This window comes from Myiozetetes cayanensis, unplaced genomic scaffold (genome assembly GCF_022539395.1).
Source record: "Myiozetetes cayanensis isolate MyiCay16 unplaced genomic scaffold, myiCay2020 scf4, whole genome shotgun sequence".
In the NCBI taxonomy this organism is placed as follows: domain Eukaryota; kingdom Metazoa; phylum Chordata; class Aves; order Passeriformes; family Tyrannidae; genus Myiozetetes; species Myiozetetes cayanensis.
The window spans coordinates 27101104-27126163 of NW_026087631.1; the positions used below are offsets into that span (position 1 = coordinate 27101104).

General features: G+C 38.2%; 1 protein-coding gene across 4 annotated transcripts in view; it reads right to left on the reverse strand.

Annotated features, from left to right (window-relative positions):
• Positions 1–501: 501 nt before the first annotated feature.
• The window catches only part of EFNA5 (ephrin A5), a 208818-nt gene continuing 184259 nt past the window's right edge, over positions 502–25060 (reverse strand). For all 4 annotated transcript variants that reach the window (XM_050328450.1, XM_050328451.1, XM_050328452.1 and 1 more), the window contains 3 exons: positions 10367–10432; positions 9906–9986; positions 502–4776 (listed from right to left, as the gene is read on the reverse strand). In XM_050328450.1, the coding sequence (XP_050184407.1) occupies positions 4655–4776; positions 9906–9986; positions 10367–10432 (269 nt within the window). In that variant the 3' untranslated portion in view covers positions 502–4654. The remainder of the gene's footprint in view (positions 4777–9905; positions 9987–10366; positions 10433–25060) is intronic.

Sequence of the window (25060 nt, forward strand, 5' to 3'; positions counted from 1 at the left end):
GAGTTACACCATACAAATACCTTCTACACAGGGAAGGAAGGAAGATTGCTAGGGAGGCCTAGAGCACGGTGGAAGTGATGATGGAGACCATGTAATGCTTCAGCACTTGGGCTGACATAACTCCTTACCCTCCTAAGTATTTGGAAGATCTTTGAGCACATTTGAAAATGGTGAAGAGCGGAAAAGTCAGGCTTTAGATCATCCAGGACATTGGTAGCTACAGTTCTACCCAGTTGTGCCTACTGCATTTTTCACACTTTCCCACTCATACTCCTCATTCCTCTTCCTTCCCGGGAAACATTCAAGGTCAGGTTGCATGGAGTCCTGAGCAACCTGATCTAGTGGAGGATGTCCCTGCTCATTGCAGGCAGGTTGGACAAGAAGAACTTTGAAGGTCCCTTCCAATACCGATAATTCTATGATTCTATGTAAGTTAGGTACAAATAGCTCACAAAATAAAAATGCAATTAATTAAATAAAAATGTAGTCTAAAAGAACCAATTAAAATGATGAAAATCTTTAATTTTATTTAAGTATAGTTGTACGGACACGTGTATATACAAATACAGATCTTATGGGGCAGGGATTTTGGTGTTGTTTTTTTTTTTTAACATTTTCCTTTAAGTTTATATAATGTAAGCATTTCAAAAACAGCACTCAATGAGTAAGTGCAAAGAAACTGCAAAGCAGGGCAGTACAAGCACAGGACCACACTGAGCTGGACTTTCATACCCAGATGCATACACAATGAGTGTCTTCAATGGGGTGTCAAGAGTAAGCATGGTAAGCGGATTTCGCAGACTCATGGGTAACCTCCAACATGCCAGCATCTATTAAACTGTACAGACAATGGCAGCAAGCCTATTGTAGGGAGATTTGTCTCACATCCGAGAAGCTCGAGGGCGAATGCATGGGAAAAACTCAGTGATGCCAGACCAGAAACAGATCTGCCCATTCACAGCTCCAAATTAAAAAAGGAGGAGGGTGGGAGAGGAGGAAGGGCAGGAAGAGGGAAGAGAAGTGCGGAGGGTTGTACATTAAAACTGGTGATTACAAAATCCAAGTGTAATGAAAAGAGGGGAAGAGTTAACACTCTAAACCTCTGAAAGTGACTGAACCATTGCACTCGTAAGGCAATGGCTTAAGTTCAGTTTTGAGGGTTAGGGGTGGGAATCAACAGGTACAAATACAACCATTTTCCTTCCACAGTTATAGAGGAAAGGAAACAATCTACTCAACTACTCTCAGTACTTCCCAAATTTGTTTCTAGCTCTTTTGGAACCAACTACATACATATATCGCACATGACACTGGCAAGATCCTTTCTGGAAAAAACTACTCATGGGAACAAAACCAGAAGGAAAACAGGAGGAAAAAAAAAAAACAAATAAAAAAGAAACAAACCAACAAAACAACAGAAAAGTTGTTATATCCCCAAAGCCTTTTTAGAAACAAACATGATACAAAAGAACAAAAACTAACACATAAACCACAGGGCTCCAACATCAGACCTTTAAACGCTGAGGACAAAACACTGATCATCAAAAGTCATGTTGTTCCAGGTCTTGACATTGTGAAGTCTTGCAACAGATGAACGATTTTCAAAGATGAGTCCTGTATGCTGCAGTGTCATGGCCACTTGTCTCTCAGTTCTCAGCCATGATCACACTTGATGCTTCAAAGCTCTGTCTTGTAATCAACACGTGATTTTAATATCCTGAAAGTCTATTGTTCTCACTTACAAAAGACATAAGAATCAAATTAATACTTTATTATCAAACACTATATACAACAGAGGTTGCTAATAATACAGAATTTAAAGAACATAGCTTTACTTGTCTTTCCTTCGCCATCCAAGTAAGTACAGTACAAAACAATATTCTAAACTAACACGAAATGTTACCTTGTCTATTGAAGGATACACAGTATCCACTAAACTGACTGATTCCTATTTTGCCTGCTTCACATTGCAATGCACTTGGCAGCCAGGAGTGCAGGTCATGGGCATAAGTAACCCACCTAGGCTGAGGGAGAATCAGTACCTCAGACTTGAGCTGGGGCAGATAAAGGGTAAGGAAGCAAAAATCTCTTCAATTTGCAGCAACATCTGCATTTAAAGCATCCAGAGATTTGCAATGCAGCACAAAGCCCACCAACATTTATGTATCTTGGTATGACCGGGATTGCCTAATGCCATCAAATATCAAACTGGCAGACTCTGGTATGCTGCTCCCAGCCACACCGTGCCAGGCAGCACTGAGATCTGCCGTGCAGACACATCATTTGTGTTGTCCCTCACCGACCCAGCAAGGCCCTGTGACAACATGAAGGGGTGAGTTTCACCAGGAGTAACACTAGTGACAATCCTTTGTGGATAAATGTACGTCTTCAACTCCAACACCATTAAGAGACAAAGGATGACAAATGAAGTCACTGTTCCTACATTAAATTGGCACTACTGGTATGACTGCCTGCAATTGCTATGAATCATTTTAATATGGTTACACATCATGCAATATTATCTGTACTCTGGTTAATAATCCATTTGATAAGGTGCATTTTGAATAAGCTCACCTCATCCAAAGCTTTTTAATTCCTACATACAGGAAGTATTAGTGTGTGTACCAAGCATATACACATTAAAGAGAGCAAAGTACCAGACAGCCTGCAATGAGATGATGACTTCCCTCACTCTTTGGTCTGCGTATCTTTATTCTGTGTACTTCACACTAGAGCAAAGTTCCTGCATTCCTCCTGTACATATAGGCCCTGCATTAATGAACATGTATGATATCAGGCAAGCCCAGGTCATAGCTCAGCATGCATAAAACCTCCTTTTACATCTCAAATTTATTTTCCCCTCTCCTGCTTCAACTCCTGGAAAGCTTTTTGCCACTAATAAAAAAAAAAAAAAAAATTAAAAAAAAAAAAAAAAAAAAAAAAAAAAAAAAAAAAGAAAAAAAAGAAAAGCAAAAACCAAGGCCCATGAAGTGCTGTCCATTAATGGCATCACTCAATTGTGTTATGGTAGACTTTTTCTTCATAATTAATATAGAAAAATACTGTTTTGCTTGAATGCACTCTGTGTTTTATTTCACATTTAATGTAATTACCACAGTTTTTGTCAGAAAAGCTCTGTTTCAGTCTGGGTCTGAAATTTCACTGATTATGCTTAGCATCCAAATTCAGTGGCAGCCAACCCAAAAAGCACTCCAAGGCTTGCACTTCCTGGCAAACTACTTTTTAAAGTTTTGTGTTAGCCAAGGCTCAGATTCCTTAACAGGGTCATACCTAATTCCATCAAACAAGACAGGCCCATTTCCTAATTGCATCAAGGGTTACCACTTCTCTCACATGTTTGAATAGGACAAGCATATATACTCACTCTCAGCATAAAGTATACCTACATAATGTATTTTCTATTCTAGTGGATTTTTAAAAAAATATTTTGTTAAGTCTTTGGGAGCCCATCTAGTTTATCTCCGACTGATAAACATTTCCTCTACTCTTCAAACTGGAAGGGGAAAAGACAAAAATCAACACTTGAATTCATATTCCACACTTCTTTTCTTTCCCCCCACCAAACAATGCTATTAGAGTGCCCTGGCTTCTTCTACACATGATTTATTCCCATGTTTGAGGAACTTGCAGGAGAGACAAATCAAGAGCACACTGGAGATCCTGTGTCCCAAACATGTTTCGTCTGGCCACCGATGTCCTCTTTTAGCATGTATTAACACCCAGAGCAGCATACAAGGCTATCAGCTACTAAGTCAGTGCTGGGGAAGGTCACTTTATTCTCAAAAGTGCCTCTGCATTTCAAGAAAAAAATTGTAGCACCACGGTTGATTTGTTTTAAAATAAAATAATCCGGTGTGCATTATCCCCTTAAAACGAAATAACAGAGGCACTCACACCCCCAGTGAAGTTTCCTAGATCTGACCTTGCCTGCTGTGTGCTAACATTCCTAAATACTAAACTTCTTCCTCTCACCAAAGACAGCATTTCTACTTGTGAGCACAAATGTTACTGTCAAAGACGTTTCAAGACAACCCTATAAGAAACATCATCTTTCCCTTTCAGAAGCCCATTCATTTAGGAACTCCTGGAGGTAAGGGTGTTATATTATGTCTATTCTTAATATTTCCCCTCCAGTCCTGACATGGTGACACAATGCCTTGCATGATCATCTTACAGTGCTGAACGAAAAGGCATAAATATTGTGTCACAGAGAAGGACTCTCCTGGGTTTTCACTCACTTTTCTTATCCCTCACTGACTGTATCTGCCACTATTCTTCCTTGTCCACATACAGATGACACAGTGAGCTAACAGAGGTGACTTTTTAAAGGAGAATGCAGAGAAAAATAAGAATCACTAGTGTCACTATTATAGTTTGGCATTTTCATTTGGAGTCCTTTTATTTATATGGAGGGGTTAAGAAAGTCACAGGGTAGGTAGGGGTGGGTGCTGAAGCTAGTTATCCCCTTCAAATTTTTGCTGAGTTCAGGCTAAAAGGGAGAAGAAAAGGGAAAAATAACAATTTGACATCTGCAAAAACAATAAAGTCCCTTTCCTGGGATGAGCAGTTAGATGGATCTTTGATGTTCCAAGACCCTGGTATTTTCTGAGACAGGTTGCCGGAGCATACTCTGCTATAATATCAAAAGCATTGCCAGGAGGAACAATAGGGTTGCCAAAAGCCGGCTGGGTATCCTTGGTGTCTGTGCCGCGTTCTCGCCACGGGATGGCTCGGCTGACTCATGTACGGTATCATCTGTTCAAACAGAAAGCACACATTCCAATGAGATTTTGCATCCTTAATAAACTCTCACTGAGCCGACAACCGTAAGTAGATTTCAGTGCCTTTATGAAATAGGGCAATGAACCTTGTGCTGTCATTGACTTTCGCAAGCGTGTAATACCTCATTATGTAATCAACCTGGGGCCAAGTCCTCCATTTCTTACTGGAAAAACTCCCACTGAAGACCAGAGGAGCAGAAAGTAAGTCTGATTTCAGCGGATTGAGGCATGAAAGGTTCCTCTTCCAATAAAAGGCTGTAACTCTAGCTTTGGATGGCTCATTAGATAGCAAAGTCAGTTGGAAGGCAGCTAAATAAAAACACCTGATTTTCAAAAGTGTTGCACATGCCCAGAATTAATTTCACAGTTAATCCCCTTACTCAGTTGCAGATTTTGGCTCATGAATTTGAAACGACAGCCTGTAAGCCCAAGCATATACTCCCCTTCCACACATAAAATTTCCACTGAAGTATACTGCATCTGGGGATGTGCAGGAGATCTAAGATCATTCCCCCCTTCTTGAAACACAATTTTTAAGGCTAACATATGACAATCACCAATTTTATAGAATACACACTCAATCTGGAAAATCTCACTCCCTTTTAGTTTACACAAAATAAATTTACGTAAATGCTGCTACAACTAATGAGAAAAGAACCAGCTGAGTTGCAAAAACATGCTTATGCGTTAGTGGCAGAAGAGAACACAGTAGCAAAACTTAAATTAATGATACATAATAACGCTCTGATTAGTTTTCGTAAACTAAAGATCAGCCTAAAAGCCATAGATTGTAACATAAAAAAGGTAGGTAAAGTCAAATTCAGCTTCTGTTTGTTACAGCAGTGGTGGTTTTCCTCTGCGAAGCCCTCCACATCCCCCATAGCCACAGCTATCTAATTTGGCTATTTAAAAAAACAATCTGCCTGAGGCTTGCCATAAAAAGTCAGCTCTGAAAGAAATAAGCTAAGCCTTTTGGGGAAGTGTGAAGTGACCTCAAAATGTATTGGTAAGTTTTTTAAAGAGTCCTTTAAATTTCCAGCAAAACTAAGTGTAATAAGCTCCCCTATTTTATAAGAGATGTCAACATATCTATGATGTTTCTGTCTCATAGCTCCTATCTCAAGAAATTACACTGTCAGGATTACACTGGTTGAGAACTGTGCAAGTCCACCTGGAGGACTAAGGGAAGCAGGAGTAAGGGCACTGGACTCTCTGGGACCGCTTTGGCATAGAGCCTTTCGTATTACTTGGCTTTAGCTACAAACAAGCTCCCATGCCTTCCTACCCCTGACACCCAGCACAAAAGCAGAGAGAGTACTTAGCATAATTTAGGTTAATAGGATCTTCAGCCCCAGCTCAGTTACACAGCAAGATGCACAGTAAACTGAATTAGCAATTTATCACCTGTACTTTTTTCAGCACTAATTGATGCTACAATCACATAAGGCTTATCAACAGGTTTCAGTGCTGCTCAAGGCAAAAGGACAACAAGCAAGCACTGATCAGCTGTAAACAGTTCACATCTGTAAGAAAGGGACATCATCTCTATTTGGTGGTGCCAAGCAATAACCTAGAAGGCAACAGGCAGAAACTGATGCATAGGAAGTTCCACCAGAATATGAGGAAGAACTTCTTTATTGTGTGGGTAACTGAGCACTGGAAGAGATTGCCCAGAGAGGGGGTGAGTCTCCTACTCAAAAGCCATCTGGACAAAATCCTCAGTAAAACATGCTCTAGAGGACATGCCTGGGCATGGAGGTTGGACTAGATGACCTCCAGTGGTCCCTTCCAGCCCTACTCATTATGTGATTCTGTGATGTCAGTGGGAAAGACTGGCTGGAATGACTATAGTTGCAGCTCTGCACCATGTACAGCCAGGAGACCCTCCCAGGCACACTGAGCGAGGCCCCAGTATTCTTCCTCCGGAATTATACCAAACGAATCTAAAAATTTAGGGAATGTTGGCTACTGAAAAATGACAATTCCAGTGGTTGTCAATACCAAAAGCTGTTTCACATTTCAGTTCCAAGTTACAATCTGGTACTGTGGTGACACTGCAATGACAATACATTAAAAAATACTTGCTGCACAATTAAAACATACTCTAGGAATTTACACAGAAAAAATAACTGTATCCTAACTGTCAGTTCTACCTCCTTTCACATATTTAGAGTTAGCTCTTCCCAATTTGGAAACATTTACTCCCTGCTGATGAACTAAAACTAGAGAGAATGATGTGTATTATCTTCTATCTTTTGCACCAAAAGAATTGCAAATAAGTCTGAATTTTCAACACTGAACGTCAACAATTTTGTCCTAATTATATCAGTGAGTCAGCACTAAAACACAACAGGCCACAACTAGTGTAGAGCACTAATAAAATCTTCAATCTGTGACTATCAGATACTGCCATAACTGGAACACTGGCTACTGCTAAAAAACTCAATGAAAAACCAATAAACTCAAAAGATTATTTTGCTTAAATGAAAAATATGGAGATCTTCTATGATGCTACTTCTATAATGCCATTCTTCACAAAAGAATTTATTTCCACGTAACATTAAGGGATTCCTTTTGAGAAATCATCTGGAATTTCTGTCAGTGCTGTTGCAAGGTTTCTGCACTCGTCTATTAGAAGACACAATTCAACTGTGGTTATGAAAATCAGTCTACATATATTATTTCCCTTGGAGGTGTAGAGTTATAAATTCACTATCTTTAAGACTTGGGAAAAAGGTTTTGCTTCATTTTAAACACTAAAGGCAAGTGATGAACAGGAAAAATTCCTGAGTAAAATCCAGAAGGTCACTGCTAAAAACTGGAAATGCCAACAGTAAACAGAAAAAATTATTTTGACAGCCATAAATTTTCAGACCACACAGCCTCATATCACATGTGCTTCAGGTATAACTTTCAAATATGCACAGCTGCAATTTTTGTTTAGAGGCTTTTTATTTTTATTATTAAGGAGGAAGAGAAGGGGAGGACAGGAATAGAGCCAACTACTTTGATCACTTCTGAAAGAGGTGTGATCACTACAGATCAGCTTCCTACAAATTTCTGAACAGAACCAGTGAAATTACAGGGGTTCAAAAATCACACAAATGGTGATTTTCAAAAGAAAGATGACAGTAAATAATCTGCTGAACATGACCCTCCTGCCTTCCAATTCTTCTGTCTACTGTGGAAGAAGACAGTGTCAGGCCAGGGGAGAGCACAGAAGCAGAAGATGTTTGTCAGAGACATGCAAATTAGTACATGACACAGAACACATGCAACAAGATCCACCAATTAATAATGCAAACACACACTTATGTCAGCAGTGGGAGTTTTTTTGGTACCAAACCTTCTCATTAAAGCTATTATTTCCTCCTGGTAACATAAACAGTATTTCATCTCAAACTGCAGGATGTTCTTTGTTTGATTTTGGTTCCTTGGTTTGCCTGTCGCTTTCTAATGATGTGCTTTTGTGATGATGCTAGCTAGTTATAGCCATTCAATGGGAAGTGAGCAGCACTGCTGAAAAAAATAAATATTCAGCAAGTTGACTAAAATCAGGCATTTATTACTCAGATGATCTCTTTTGCAAGCCAGTAACAGAAGAAATACACATTAATTAGACCATGTTTACCAAATCACAAAATGTAAAAAAGTGCACTGGGTTTCTAGATTCGAAGGTAACACCAAGACAGTGAAAGAACATTCCTATGTCTCCTGTACAAGAATGCTGTAACCAATGTATAAATGTATCTAATGTAAATGCATTGTCCTTGCATTTAGATTTGCTTAGAAAACATCTTTGATTCTCAAACCCCAAAATTTTAGGAGAGTCCTGAAAACTGTTTCAAAGAAAAACAATAAACTTTATTGTTTATCCATAGGCATATAATTCAAATTGGGTAACTTGTGAAAACCTTATTTATTCTTCTGTCTAAATAATGCATTTTACTTAAAAGAACTGCACATAACAGAGAGTAAAAAATTCTCTTATCCTTTCAAATAGCATAAGAGAAAAAAATCTTGGTAATTATTCTTCAGGGTATGTACTAAATGGCATATGCGCAATATTTTCTGGTATAATTTGTTTGTTTAACTGTGTACTTTAATTATTGAGGCTTTAATAAAACAATGTGTGAGCACTGTGTAGGTATATATAAAACAAACCGGTATACCACTACTGCAAATACTTCTCCAACATATCCACCTAATTTTAATGTCATGAGCCATCCCATTTATGTTGTTGGGATTACTCATACCCGCAGGATTAAATATCCTTCTATCTATCATAAACTTGAGCAACTCCAACAATAAACATGCACTTTCTACATAGAGACATGTTGGCTTGATTGATGGTGGAGATTAATGTAACTTTGCCCTGGGGAGATAAGGGGCTTCATCATAGCAAGCATCCTTATTCTTAAGGTAGTGTTTTGAAAAAAAAAAACAAAGCAGAAAAGTCCCCCAAAGCTTAAGTTTGCTTCAATAAAAATAGGGGGAAAAATTTTATATAAATATATCTATATATATCTCAGTGTATGTGCCTCTGTGTGTGTACACATATGTAAAAATGATACTTTACCTAACCATGTATACACACAAATATATATAATTTTAAAGGACTAATTTCTATACGAACACTAACTCAGTTAGTTGCATGCCTGTGTCATGCACCTACATTAAACAAGCAGTGGTTTTGTTTTTCAGAAAGTCTTTCAAAACCATACATAATAAATGAAGTGTGCCCACTGACTTTTAATTGTAAAACTTTGGACTCATTTAGTAAACAGATAGTTTTGCCAGCATGCTGGGTGTTTGGCTTGGATGGGCCAGTGACTTCAGGATACAGGTGAAAATTTTACACTGGCACATCCCATATTTCATTAAACCATGTCACCCAAAAAAACAAATAAAGCAACATTTTTCCCCCCTGCATTAGACAAGGATACAGGAAATATACCATACACTGCATTAGCACTGCTGGAAATGTGCAAAAGTAGAGCAGTTGTACCATGCAAAACATGCAGGGAGAAGAGGAAAAAACTGTACTGAAGCACCAGAGGGATACACGCAATTTGTTAAAAGAGATTTTCTAAGCATACTAACCTGCTGGTTCTAATGAATTTTCTACTTTGTCGTTAACATCGAAAACACGATCATGAACACCTATAGTTTTCATACAGCTGTCTATAACGAAAATAAAGATAACAGCCAAATATGTTAGTGAGACACCCTTAAACTCCCCACTTTCCTTGTTTCCTCTTTTTTTTTCTTTCTATTTAGTATATATAATTAAACATATTCATATTTTAAAGTCTGTGGCACTTATCCATATGCCAGTACACTCTCCTGTCTGTACCCATTTCAAGAAACAAGAAGTTAGCAACTACTATGTAATTAAAGCTTTATGAAAAACAATAAGAAAATACGATGAAAATCGTAACACAAGCGTTGCTGTATGTACAGAACAGATAAGAGATTTAACAGTTAAAAAAAAAGATTTACTGCTGTTTACTAGACCACACACTAAAGCATGCACCCTCAAAAACTTAATCTGAAGAACTTACTTGCTGGTCGCACAAAGACCTTAAGCTTTAGGCAGGATCTCCTTCCATTATCTGGGATCGCAGAGGCTGTAAAATGAAGAACAAGGAAAGAAAAGTGGAGGAGTAAGAGAGTAAAGTGCAAAATATATTTTGTGCTAAAATAAACTACTCTTTATCTTCCCTTCATCTGAAGGGCTGGGCACATTTCAGTCTCTGCATGTAAGGACTTCAAGTGCTCAAAGTAGTGTGACTATGCAAAAACAGGAAAAGAACTGTAGGTTCTATTCTAATTAATTTCTTTATTATTTGACATGGAAGTAGTGAAGCACATAGTATTTTCAATGTTTTGTTATCTCCTTTCACCTTTCCACACAGTTTTCTTGGAAACTTGTTTGATATGATTTTTGCTATAATGCAAGTGTCCACTTTGAAAAAACAACACTTCAGAATATAGAACACTTAGAGAAAAGCTAGTCTTGAAACACTAGGCCATAGGCTTCAACAACCTAAAAAGGAATGAAAAAACAAAATGACACCAAAGGTGACAGTGCTAAAAATGGAACTCTGTATAGAGTCCCAGAAAAGTAGAAACACACACCATTAAATTTTACAGCAAAGTCAGCCTCCATATGCATCTGCCTCTGTTGACAAAATATTTATCTTGCTTCAGTCAAAACATGATTCCCAGTGTTACACAACTAACAAACCAGTATATTCCTCCTTTCTGCCCTCATCATTTCCCATTCAGAATATTTAATTTTAAGAATACTTACTGTATTAGGAGAAAAAGAGTAAGTGGGAGCATGTGTAGCCCTAATGCAAAAGATCACACACAAAGATCTAGTGTCAACACCTACTTATTTCCCAGGAAAAGAGTGCTGTTGTGAGAAATTCCCTTCTAGAACCATTCTTGCCTCAAAATACATGATCATAATATGCCTGCCTGTCACCCCAGACTGGACTCCCTTGTGCAGTGTCTGCCAATCTTTACGTACTGGTAACTTTTCTCAATTTTGAAATTGCACACTGGCCCACAGTTGACCCTGTACACTGGCAACAAAGCAACTTGACTTGGGCATGTAGATTTTCACTTCTGAAACACCATTCATATTTTTATCTTGCAAAACCCCTCAAAAGCTCTTGCTAAAAATATTGCCTGAAGCACTACAGAGCAACTTCTATTTTATTGCATAAAAAAGGGCATGTATTAGGGTAAAACAAATTGTGTTTTGCAATAAACGGCAACTAACTGGGAAAGATGATTCAGCTGCTAAGATGTTAATTTGTTCTGTTTATCCTTGTTTCATCCATTTTTATTAATTCTGTCCCTATGTGTGACAAATAACTAAGGTGATTTATACACAGAGATATGAGTGCTCACTCTTGGTCTTCATGTTAAGCTCACACCTGAAGGTCTCCTCAACTAATTTGAAATAAATTTCCTAAGTCTTTGATGATGTGCTTGCAAGGCAGGCATCAGATTTTTCTTAGAAGAACTTACCAAGAACTAGAAAGCTCAGTACAAACACAAAAAAGGAGCAAAGAATCTAATAAAGTTAAAGCTGTGGTTCCACATTTTGAAAGTTCTTTTAAAATTGTTTCCTTCTTTTAGTCAAAAGATAAAAGTGAGTAGAAACTATGCTCCCCCCTTTACAATCCCAAGCAGGCAAAAGAGAGTTAACAGATAGTTTTGCTATAGGATCTTACTAAATCAAAGTCAGAAAATCTCCATCTATTGACATTTACAGTAACTGGTATACTATTTAGGGCACAATATCTGCACTCTGTGGTTATATTCAGGAAACTGTATCCTTTCTGTGGCCCTCACTAAATATACATAACTGGCTAAATGGTTTGTTAAGACTGAACAGGCGGTTGTAGATTTCTCAAAAGATAAGAATCCTACAGTCATTACCAAATTACCAGCATAAAGGTGGAAATAACACTTGTGACAACAGACAAAACAGAATCCCTACAGTAAACTTATCACTAACAGATTTTTTTGCCCAGAAATTATTCCAGATGTGCATTATGACACACATTTATTTAAAGGTAAATTTTAGCTTTAATGCTTATATGCTGTTGCTTATGTCCGTAAAATAACATGTTTTGTTCATTGCTGTTTATTCAGTGACTAACTAGAATACCACTAACTAGCTAGGATAGCTAGGAGCCAATAAAAAATTCTAGAAAAAAAATATTGTTTCTGGAAAACACAGAAAATTAATGCTTTGTTTGTATGTGTTCAAAGGTGTACATAATATTTGCACACCCTTAGGAGTACATAACAGGTAGTGATTGGTCATGTTCTTTGGAAGAAAAACATTAAAATCCATTTACTGTTTAAATCTTTTCCCCCCATTTTTCACATTGGTTTGCAACTACAAAGTACATCACGAACTACAGTCCTATTGCAACCATAGCATTTGCACTTAAATTATCACAGAAACTGACATAATTTTAGTGAAAAGTATGAAAAAGTGCTTTCCAGAAAAATTATGTACTGTCAATTTTTTGCAGTAAACTCAGGAAGATTTCTCTTCCTTCAAAGGGAATAATGGAGAATAAGGGGGAAAAAAAAAATCAAGTGCCATTTGTCAGCACTCATATCTGCCTTAACAACCAAGACCAAGGTGGTGAAGGTATACACTGCAAGGCATACTCTTTGGTCTTCCTGAGACATTAGGTACTGTTTGCCAAGATGCATAACTGCAATCAAATTTTTCCTTCCTCTCTTTTTCTCCCATCTTCCCTCCTTCTCCCTTCTCCTTCTCATCTTAAAAGAAAAAGCATACACCAGAGTCAGTTTTTTTCCTAAGACCAGATGTATCACCCACAGGAAAGAGTCAGGAAAGAAGAAAGAGAACTGCTCTTTGTCAGCTGGGATCTGTAAAAGCTGCTTCTCAAGTAAACCACTGCTGTTGTTGCTACATTCCACTGAAATTAGCTACAGTATAAGAAAAGATGTCCTTTCTAGGTAGTAAAAAGAGAAATTTCATTCTGCTTCCTGCACAAAATCAGGTTAGCCCCTAAGGCTTTGCTAGGAGGCTTTTCCATTTGCCCATTTTAAAGGTGATATTAGCAATAAAATAGAGACCACTTCTGAGAGTAGGAAGCCTCTGATACTAATGGAACCTGTCCCAAGCAATACTTTCCATTCCAAAAGAATTCTCAAGGAAAAAAACCCAAACACCACAACTAAAGCCTTGCTGCACAACAGAAAGATACCTTTGAAAAAGTCCCTTATAAGGAGGGAAAGCAGTTATATGCTCTTTTTTCTTCATGGATGATATTAGAGAAAAGATGTGACTGGTTTAGTTTGTGCCAGGAAGAATCACAATTGAAAACAGAAGAGGAATTCTGCAGCATTGCTAATTCTATATGTCATTACAATTCCTATGATACTTCCCTCCTCCCCTGCCCTACCTCACCTTTACTAGCAACTTCAAGACAATCTCTTGGGTCTTTCTTTTATAGAAAATGTTTTAGACTTCCTGGCTACATAAAGACTTGGGTTAGAAGAAAGTGAACAGAAAGACTTGGGGTTAGAAGAAAGTGAACACTAAAATCCCTCTGAATTAACAAGATACATGAAAACATCTCAATTATTACAAAAATAACTGCTTTGGTCTATTTGTTTTGTTTTGTTTTTTTAATAAGAAAATGTCACAATTCAGAATAAATTTAAGTCATGGCCTCTGTATTCTTCAGATGAAAATGCCATCTCTATTAGTTGAACTAGGAAAAAAAAAACCAAACATGCAATGAACTACTGCACACAGGACTAGATCTATGCTAGATCCAAAAATGGCCCATAAAGACAAATCAGATGGGAAAATTTCTCATCTCTGAACCACGTCTGGTTACCATTTTTATACCCTAAGAAAAGGAATGAGAGTGACAAAAATTATTCTCTCCTCTATCAAGAGCTAAACCATAAATATTTCAGTGTTTGCAACCTATATTTAAATATATATAAAAAATAAAATTATACAGCTCTCAGCTAGAAAGCACATGGTACATTATTAATACATTAGATATATATAACAGGTTAGGTCCTTCCTCAGCCTGATAACACTTAGCAGTTATTCAATGACTCCAGGAAGCTGCAGGTAGAGAATAAAAAAGTAACATACACAGCAAACAGTTATGCAGTTCGATTTACTATGATAAATCCCTAAAACTCATTAAAAGGAGTCATCAAGATATGGCCCAATCAGTGTACAAAATAAGCTAATCAAAAAGTAAATGTACAAAACAATAAAATTTCAAAAGTAACTTGGTTATCAGGACCTGCTAGAGATGTGAAAAAAGTTGTAATTATTTCCTTTCCTAAGACAGGCAACAGTTTGGCTGGCAACTACGCGAGGCTCAGTTATCAGGATGCCACAAATAAAAAGTGTCTCAACCATCCTATTTACTGATATTCACATGTAATCAGTGGTTACCTCTGCTTGCCTCCTCACTCATTCTTAGCTTTCTAATTACAGGATTGCATTATTCCCTAAAATGCAAGTCCTGATAAAGGAAAAAAAAAAGGAATCACGAATGCAGTCCAAATCCTCCTTTAGCAGTACAAAGACATTTAACATTCAAGGCACAAGTCACTCTGGGCCCTATTAGACAGCAAAACTGGTTCAGTGTAGAAAAAGGGCTCCGTTTTTCTAAGTCACTCAGACAGCACCTTTGTTTAGAATTGGGGGACACTGGTAAAGTACCATCCTCTCCTTTATGAAGGAACCAAGCACCCTCACTGCATTTCCACAGACACTCTGCAGATGGTAATTCTCTTATTATTTTGTATTTCAATTACCGGTTCACTTGAGATTATTCTCTGAGGGATTATAAAGCAATGTTCATGAAACACAGGAGACAGTCTGTTCTCACTGCATTTTTGAAAAATGTAATGAATGTTTTCTTCTGCTCTCTGCTAAGAAGTCCAGCAAACAGGATCTCCTGTAGGGAAGAACTGAGAAATCACACCAAGATCTCACCTCAGTTCATTGCAGATGTACTACTACCACCACCCTCTGTTACACAAATTCTAGCCCTGGTAAGTGCTTCCCAACCATAAGCACTAAAGAATTGTTTCAGACTGGAAAGCCAATAGAGGATTAATTTTGAACTTCTCCCCAGCACACTAAACTGAGACATGCATACAGATTAAGTAAACACTTAACATTGTCCAGGCAAAAGGGCTGCACATATAACTTCTGTAATCACAGGGAGAAACACCACAAAGAGAGAACCTGCAGCAATCCCATACACAGGATGCTGCATATTGTAAATCAGAAACTCATGTTTACGCAGTCCTTGCACTCTCTTAGTCCTGCAAGTTACAGACAATCTCTCCAAGAGAAAATATTTATAGCTGTGATTTGCCTCTAACCCTTTCAGGCACAACTGCACTCCCATTAGTCAAATCCAATATCCAGGTAACCTTATACAACCTGAAAATCGTAATTCCACCAACTTGAAGTGTTTTAGCATCCAATATCCTGTGTCAGCTACAGAGCTTTAGAAAGTTTTATTTTTAAGAAGAGTCATGTGCTTCTTTCTTTGTAAAGAAATGAGTATGTGTGAGAGCATTAAAAATGCAGTTTTCCATTATGTTTGCCACAGGCAATATTTCTCAATTTGTGCAAGTCAGAAGAAAAAAATAGCCTATTAGTTGTTAGAAGAGCTCAGCCTTTCCCCTGAAGGTTTTCATATGATTTACCATACAACACAAATGTATGCAAATTAGCCAGGTAAATGCAGAATTAGTTATTAATATTCTTCTCACAGTTTAGATTGAAAAAAGTTACAAATTTGCATAAATGGTACAACTGAAAAAGTCAGCTAGAATTAAATCAATCAATAAAGCACTCCTTTGTGTGCATACATGAAGTAACACCAACAGCAAAGGACGATAAAGAGTTCTTCAAAATTATTAATCATAAAGAAGTTATTTGAGAAGATTTATAGATCGGGATTTTTTGTACATGTAAAAATAAAATTAAAACCCAGATAAATACTGGCCCTATGTAAAGCACAGCTCTCACCAATACTTGAGTTTAATTTAAAAGACTTTCCATGAGTGCTCTTTCATTCCAACTTAACAGCAAAAGCTTTGTTCTGGTAGTGTACGCAATTCCATTCTGAGAAAATTAAAATATATTAAATGTCCATGGATTACTTGTTCTTCAAACCAATAATTAACCACAATTCCTCAATAAATCACGACTAAACTTACTGGTAGATTTTGCATAGCTGAGTCCACCATCTCTCTGTATTTAGTCACAACCAAGATGAGAACAAAAAAAAAAAAAATTCCTGAGCAACTTAAAGACTCAAAAATCTCAAGCCAACAGAGAAAGAATCTCATCTGAAAAGTCACTTGATCTAGGACTGCCAACAACACTTGAAAACTACCTAAAATGGAATGTAAATAAATAAACAAACAAACAGATGAAAGATCATAGCTAATACTGCCTATGTTTTAATACAAGCAAAAGGACTATGGATACCAGCATTTCCAATTGCGTATTTTAAAATCCACAGTATTAATAGGACACCTAATACAAATGCATATTTTGCATTACTGTTGCATACCCAACTACATCTGTATGAAGTGAAGGTAAAAAACAATCATATTGCATTTTTGTACCGACCCCTGTCTGTGTGAAGATACATGCCTACACACAAACATGGACTTACATTCTGCACTCATTCAAAATATAAACAACAAAGTGCACAGCATGGAGAAAAAGACCTGATAGAAGCCATGTGCACAACACACAGATTGTGAAATGCCACGTTTAATTCCTAATGTCTTATACATAATTTGCACTGGCATTAGACTGTGTAAAAACACTGGATTATTATGGCCTACCTCGCAAGTGACTGTATTTCTCAGACCTCCTAAAAATAACCTAGTGAATGGAAATGACTTGCCAGACAAATGCTATTTTAGTGAGAGTTCTTGGAAGAAAGTAATAAGAGTTACTGTTTCTGCATTTAATGCTGAATTAACTGTCCCAGTGCAACTGTTGGACAGAAAGAATATAATTTTTCTTGCAGTTTCTAATGCATTGTAGCTTATATATCTGATTGAAGGCTACATAGATTGAAAGTCGGTTTTACATCAAAGTCATATGTTAAGTCATGTATGTTAAGATATGTAAACCATGGACTTCCAGCTTAATTAAGACATTTGTTCAGTATTTCCTCTTAGCGTGGTCTAGCCCTGTATGTCTCTCAGGAAGGTCCCTTTTCTGCTCTGAGGGGTGATTTAATGACAAGCCTTCCCTGCTGCTGGCCCAGCTGGTGTACTGGAGTCAGAATTTTTCAGTGCAAAACATCAAAGAAACCCAAAGCCCAGTCCTTCTTAGTGCTGGACACCTCCAGAGGTGGACAGCAGCTGCAGGCTCATATGAGGCAGACAGCATCACTTTGAATCCTGTCCAAAGGCTTATTATAGTCATACTGTTATCATCTGCCCTCCTCCCAAGTTGCCGAGTCCTGTTGAGTTCAGGAAAACCTCAATGCAGGGCAGTCACATCTTCATGAGAGCAACAAAACAGACATTTCAGATGCTGAAATCCAACTCTGCCTGAGCTGTATCTCTGAACCAAGCCTTGAACCAGTAAGAAAACAAAGCTCAGTTGTTCTTTGCAAAGACTATTTTTCTTCTTTTAATAAAAGCAAGAACATTTATGTTTAGGGCAATGCTGTCATCTAACTGCAGCCTGAGTTTCTCAGAGAATCATTTTTGCTTCTGTGGTGTTTCTTCTCATTAAAAAACAAATAAAGCTCTGCTGTAAATAAATGAAAGGCATACCTTACTTGGAAAGGACTTTTAGTTGCATGTAAGTTCCTGTGAAATATAAGGAGGCATAGGTGAAGAAGAGACCATATAGTTGCTTCCACATGAAATATTTGCAGCTCTTCCTCTCAAATAAAAAGATTTCTCTTTCATAAATGCAAACCGTATTACATACCTTAAAATAAGTACTAACATTTCTGCGCTAGCCCAATATTAATGACTGATGTCATACTTTCTACTGCAACAGACCAACACTTATTAACTAGAAAGAAAAACCCTCAGATCTCATTACTGTTTTCAGTGGCATTAACAAACCCAAATATAGTTATTGTACAACATTAAGACTGTATTAGAGCAAACTGCTAATAAAACAAGTTAATACTATCAAATAAAGCACTTAGAGAAAAATATACCCTCTTCAGAGTTTTCATAAGCACTTTTGTACTTCGATTTTCCCTTGGTATCACTAGAAATAAAATGGTTTTCTTCAAGCAGGCTATCCATTTTGCTAATTTCCATCTCTGAGAACTAGACATAAGTAAATCCTTTGAAGAGACATTATAGTCTTGTTAGTAATGACTTTTTCTTTTTGATCTTTAAAGCAACATGTTCACCCACACGGAATTTGTGGGTATTGTATAATGTTACTAAACTCATACACTTTAATAGACTTCATATTACCTATGGCTAGCTTTACCACTGCTGACACTATAATTAAGGCAGAGAGAGGTATTCCATTCTACTCCATCTTCATGAGTTTGCTACTATCTTCAAAATATTTGGAAACTTTTCTGTCTTTCTATGCTATCCTTGAAAATTCTGTCAGTTTATAAAAACAAAGTAACTATAAATGTTGTGACATGTATGTAGATGTGAAAAGATACCTTTGATACTCACCTAAGCAAAGCAACAAAATATCTTGTTCATGGCTTGCAGGAGAGGGAGAAGACTTAAAGATAGGAAGAGATCTTCAAGAAGTTGCCTTAAGATCAGGAGAAATTTAGGGGAAAAAAAAAGTACAGAATGGCGGTTGTATCTTGTTGTTATTTAAAATTAAGGCAAACAGTGAGAATAATGCAATTTTGAATGTGTTTGAGTGCACACGCACTCAAAGTTTGCAAATGCTGCTTAGAGATAATACCTTTGGTCAAAAGATTTTGGAAGGGCTTTTTATCTCATCAAAGTTTTAACAGCACCTTGGCACAGCCTTTTACACAGATAAACCCAAACTTGTGCAGGATGGAAACCAGATATGAAATAGAAAAGATAAAGTTTGGAAAACACATGATAGTCCACCATAATTCAAGCTTGTATTCTGAAATGTAAAGATTCTCAGGGCAGAGACCTTCTGTTTCATTACACCTACTGTGGTGGGGTCCCAGGCCATGACTGAGTACAAACACAGTAACAGATGCCAGCACTATATTAGTAACAGTACATCTTTATCATGTGAATTCCCAGTTTGCTCAAGTCCTGCAGAGGGACTACTGAACATTCAATCACTCCACCATACAAGCCAGAAATTTATATCCAGTCCATAGAAGGATTTCCTTAACCCTTCAACTTGTCACCTTTACCATGAAAAATTCAGGAACACATCAAGCTGATGTGTTTCCTCTTTACTCAAAATTTGTCCAGTGTATCAGGCATAGAACTTTTATTTAAACTTCTACATCCCTGCTTCTGTCTTTCACTTGTCTAGCTTGTGTTTGGTGCCACAGGTCTCACTCCTGCTTTGAAATCTGTATTTCAAAAAGCCAAACTATGTGAGACTAGGTACAGCTTCATCAAGAACTCATCAAGACTTTGACATGTCTCACCTACGCCAGAAAAGGACTGTAGTCTGTCGTAACTATGACTGTGGAAAAGTCTAAGTCACTCACAGGAGAGCTAACCTTTCATTTTATTCTGCCACAAATTATTTCCTTCTGTGCCTTTTTTTTTTTTCTTTTAAGAATAATGTATACCACAGAATGTACACAGGATGTTTAGCCCTGTTCCCAGTGATCACTCCCAGATGAACTCAAACTTAAGACATATATGTGCACACTTTTCCATAACTAGGACTCAAAAGCCCTGGTGGTTTGGAAACCATTTTAAAAGCAATGAACGCCTCATCAGACTTGAAATACATGGGTACCTCCTGAGGTTTCCTCTTCCTGAATGCTGTAACAACTGTCCTCTTAAAACTGAAGAGAGAACTCTCTCTCTCTTCCAGAAAAGCCCATTTCACACCAACAGTCTGACCAAGGAGATTGGGAAACTATTATCTTTTAAGAACTAACATAACCAAGTTGTGAGTAGCTTCTAATGGTGTTTTCCATATATATCTAAGGTCATACATATGGAAAACAATACAGGACAACACAAACAACTTACTGGAAAATCTCCTTGCTGACACATATTTCACTTCAAAAGAGATGAACAAAAAACTCTGCCAAATTAACTTTTCTCAACACACAACTTCACTGCTCAATTTAAATGCCTCTACCCTACTGTGCCGTCTACACTCATCATTGTAGAGAACTCAAGCTTTGTCCTACTAGAGTAGCCCTGACAGTGAAGTGCACAATCCCCATCCCCCTTTCTGTAACCATGAAGATCCAGTTACATTTGTGTCTCAGCTCCTGGCTAGTCAACATTAACAAACATTTGCCCTGACTAGAGTTCTGGTAGCTGTGCAGAGCTGCATGACAGTCTGCACCAGGTGCTTCCTTCCTCTCACATTAAAAAGAAGGTTCCATCCTCTGAGTTTCTATAATGAAATCTGGACATATTGTCATTCACCTTAGTTAGGAAAAGAGTCACTTGAAAGGCATGGATTCTCTCCCTGAGTTACTACAGCAAAACTAACAACCAACCAAACAAAAAAATCCCAGTCTGAGATCACATCTCTCATTTTGGGGTGTGGAGGAGTATCACATCTGCAAATACTTGTCTACCATTTGATCTGGAGTCTTAAACAGAAAGGGTAGTGGATGCTTTCATACACATATGGTCTTGTTAGCTTGAAGGTCAAAAAAACCCTGAGTATGCCTACATGGATGTTGCAGTGCCAGCTAAGGCAGGCTATTCATGCTTGGTGCCTGCCCATCCCACTCTCATAGCTGCCTCCAGGAGCACCAGTCACCCTGGAACACAGAGAGCTATGGCGTCCAGCATGCTCCAGCATGACTTCCAGCCAGGACAATGGTAAACCTGGGTGTCTCATGACCTCTTTTGGAATTGCATAGCCAGAAACAATGACGCAGAAGGATTCTTCTTGTTCTGTGTTCCTAGTTAATTTCTATGATCTCTGTAAACTTCCAGTTCACCTTTTAGGGGTCATTGAATAACTTGTTCTTTAGCCAAGTAAAAGTGCCTGTGGTACACTCCAGCATTTTTCTCTTGTGAAATACCCTGCAGAGATAAGAATATTTTTTTCTTGGATCAAGATGGATTTTTTTTTTTTTTCTCTGAAAGCCCACAAGGTGTGTAATCAAAGCTGGCACTGGAGCATCCTAATTACAAAACCCAGCAAGGAGCTTTCACACGCATTTTGTGGACTTCAGACTTCTTGTTTACAGAATATTCTTGCTGAGAAAGAAGAGATCATGAGAAAAGTTCAGAAAACAGGACCCAGACTGACAGTCAATAATTTTTCACTTCTGCCTTTAATATCAAGATCAAATAAAGAAAAATTGACCCTGTATTTGTAACATGTCATTCCATTTTTATTTGAGAAAACATCCTGAACTCCTCAGAGAACTAACATGGAGGAAGGGAATGAGAGACATGGAAGGGACGGGGGGTATATTTCTGTTTCAATTTATTCAGAAAAATCATGCATCTTCATTGAATCACAGAATGCTCTGGGTTTGGAACAGATCTTTAAAGGTCCACTCCACCTCCCCTCCACAGGCAGGGACATCTTCCACTAGACCAGGCTGTTCAAAGCCCCACCTAACCTTGCTTTGAATATTTCCATGGATGGGGCATCCACAACTTCCCTGGGCGACTTGCTCCAGCATCTCACCACTCTCTGAGTAAAGAATTTCCTACTAGGACCTAATCTAAGCCTACTCTCTTCTAATTTAAAACAGCTCCCCCTTGTCCTATCACTATATGCCCTTGTAAAAAGTCCCTTTCACTCTTTATTTCAGGCCCTCTTTATGTACTGCTTCAAGGGCTTCTGGGAGGCTTCTCCAGGCTGAATGTCACAGCTCTCTCACAGGAGAGGTGCTCCAGCCCTCGAGACCTCCTCTGGAATCACTCCAACATGTCCCTCACTTGCTGAGGGCCCCAGAGCTGGGCACAGTACTCCAGATGGGATCTCACCAGCTAGGAGTACAGGAGAATCATCTCTCTAGACCTGCTGGCCACTCTTCTTTTGATAAGCCTAGGATATGATTGGTTTTCTGAGCACACATTGCTGAGTCATGTTGAACTTCTTGTCAACCAACACTTCCAAGTCCTTCTTAGGTCAGCTCTCAATCCATTCACCTCTCAGCCTGTATTTGTGCTTGAGATTGCCCCAACCCAGGTGCAGGACCTTGCATGAGGCCTTGCTGAAATTCATGAGGCTCACAAAGGCCCCTTCTCAGACCTGTCAAGGTCCTTCTGGATGACATCCCTTCCCTCCCGTCAACCACAGGTGTCATCTGCAAACTTGCTGAGGGTGCACTGATCCCACTGTCCACATCACCAACAAAGATGTTAAACAACACCAGTCCCAACACTGAGCCCTGAGGAATGCTGTTTGTCCCTGGTCTCCATCATCATCTCAACATCAGAGCCCTTAAAACAGAGTCAGAGAAAAATAGCAGGTCTAAAGCGCTATCACTGCTGGCTGCTTTCTGCTGAGCTGAAGTGACCATTTTCAGATCCTTTCAATCTGTGGTGAAAAGATCATTACCATGTTACTCCCAGGAAGTCAGTCCTCCTGCAAGTAAGCTCCTTTGTTATGAATATGGAACAGATGGAACCAAATCTATCTGCTCCGTAGGAACAAAAACACTTACAACCTAGCTCTCTCTATTAAAGACTGTACTTAGCTCCTTTATAGCACTGGCTTTCTGTGCACTGCTGTGAGGTTTTGACTTTATAGAAAAAGGCGCTTCATAAAAGCAATAGTTCTTACTCCTAAACTAAAAGCAGTCTAAGAACAGTGGAAGATGAATGCAGTGTTTAACCCGCATGGCTCCTTGGAGATATGCAAATATTCAATTACTGGTTTTTTTAAAGCTACAAAAAGGATTTTTTTCTGAGGAGGAAAAACAGCCATATGTCGCAAAGACTGTGCATCAATGGCAGTGAAGTACACAGACGGTAACAGGCTACTCACTTTAATAAAGGTTGAATCTGATTATGTCATTGCAAGACATAACATGGATTTTTTTTGTAGATGTGTAACTGTGGATTAAGATGACACTTCTGCAAAGAAATCTGTATTCGTTTTTCAAAAATTGACTTTTCTGGTAGGAGACAAAACACTCTGAAATTAGGTCCCCACCATAAATACAAAGATTTAATGCATCAATTTATTTCCAAATGTTGCATCATATAGGACCTATTTCCTAAGACTTTAACAGAAACTACATCCATATAGCAACAATTTACTGTGCAAATTGAAAATATGCACAAACTGTAGCTGAAACTGATAGATTTACTTACTGACTTTGCTCATTAAACAAGTACATGTAGAGGATCTGTCACTTCTTTCACTCTCAGAACAATAACAAATGTTTATTCTTAGCCACATACGCACACATATACAGAGATATTGTTTATACCAACTTCTCATAAAAACCCACACAAAAAAAGGCAGAGGTCTTCTTCACTCACAGTTTAATATGTTTATACATGTAGTGTTTGGTTTCTTTTTCAGAACAATTGAAATAAGGACTTCTGTCGCTGAATGCTTTGATTCTAACCAAATCAAGTCTTCAGGCCAATCTCCCCCCTGCCAGTGAAGGCACAGCTTGCCTGAAGTCATAACCTTTGCTGGTGGAAGGAACTGGCCTTGAAACAGATCACGAAGCAGATGTTTTATGCCAAATCAGAGTCTAGGGATACACAGCCTAGCGCAAATAAAACTCTTCTGCTGTCTGTTCAGTCATTTCAATTCCCTGCAGTGTGAAATATGAAGTTGCCAACAAATGGCCAGTGCGCTGTGCAGCACAGCAGGGAGAGCAAGTGCCACAGATTAACCAAGGGCTCAAAATCTCCTTCATTAGCTCTGCTTTTCAGCCCTAGCCTCAGGAGTGACATGTGGGTCACCCAATGGAAGGTGATGGCGCTTGTAAAGACAGGTTTCCATCAACTTTAATTATAGAAATTGTGCCCACTTGCTTGGGGGAGAAGGAGTTTCATATGGTTGTATCCACAGATCATAGTCATTAGTGGCTCACAAAAAAGTGGTCTTTTCAAATGATTTTTTTTTCCTAAATTTTCTCACCTGAGACAAGACATCTGATAAAATACCCGTCTACAGGCTCACCAAAAAAAAAAAAAATCCCATCAGCTTAATGTCAGGGTTCTGCTAAACAATTTATGACAGAAGACCTATAGGAAATCCCACTGTTAAAGCAGGGGAGTACCTTCATACCAGGAAAGTGTAAGAATCCCACTACTACCATCTCTGTGGATGTGGCATTTGAACAAAAGGTCAAGACAAGCCAACACTCCAGCTCCCTCTATTATTGGTCTCTCCATGTAAACGTTTCCATCTGATTAAAGCATTACCTGTCTCAAGACTCTTACTCTTGAGAGATAGATGTTTAAAACCCTAGTTTTAAGACTTCTTTTTTCTTAAAAGGAAACCTGTACTTTCAAGTCAGTTTCCATCCACATCAACACTACAACTCTTTTATGTCTTTCTAGGCTAAGAACTGCACTTTGTGTTAAAATGAAGGAACAACTAACAATAC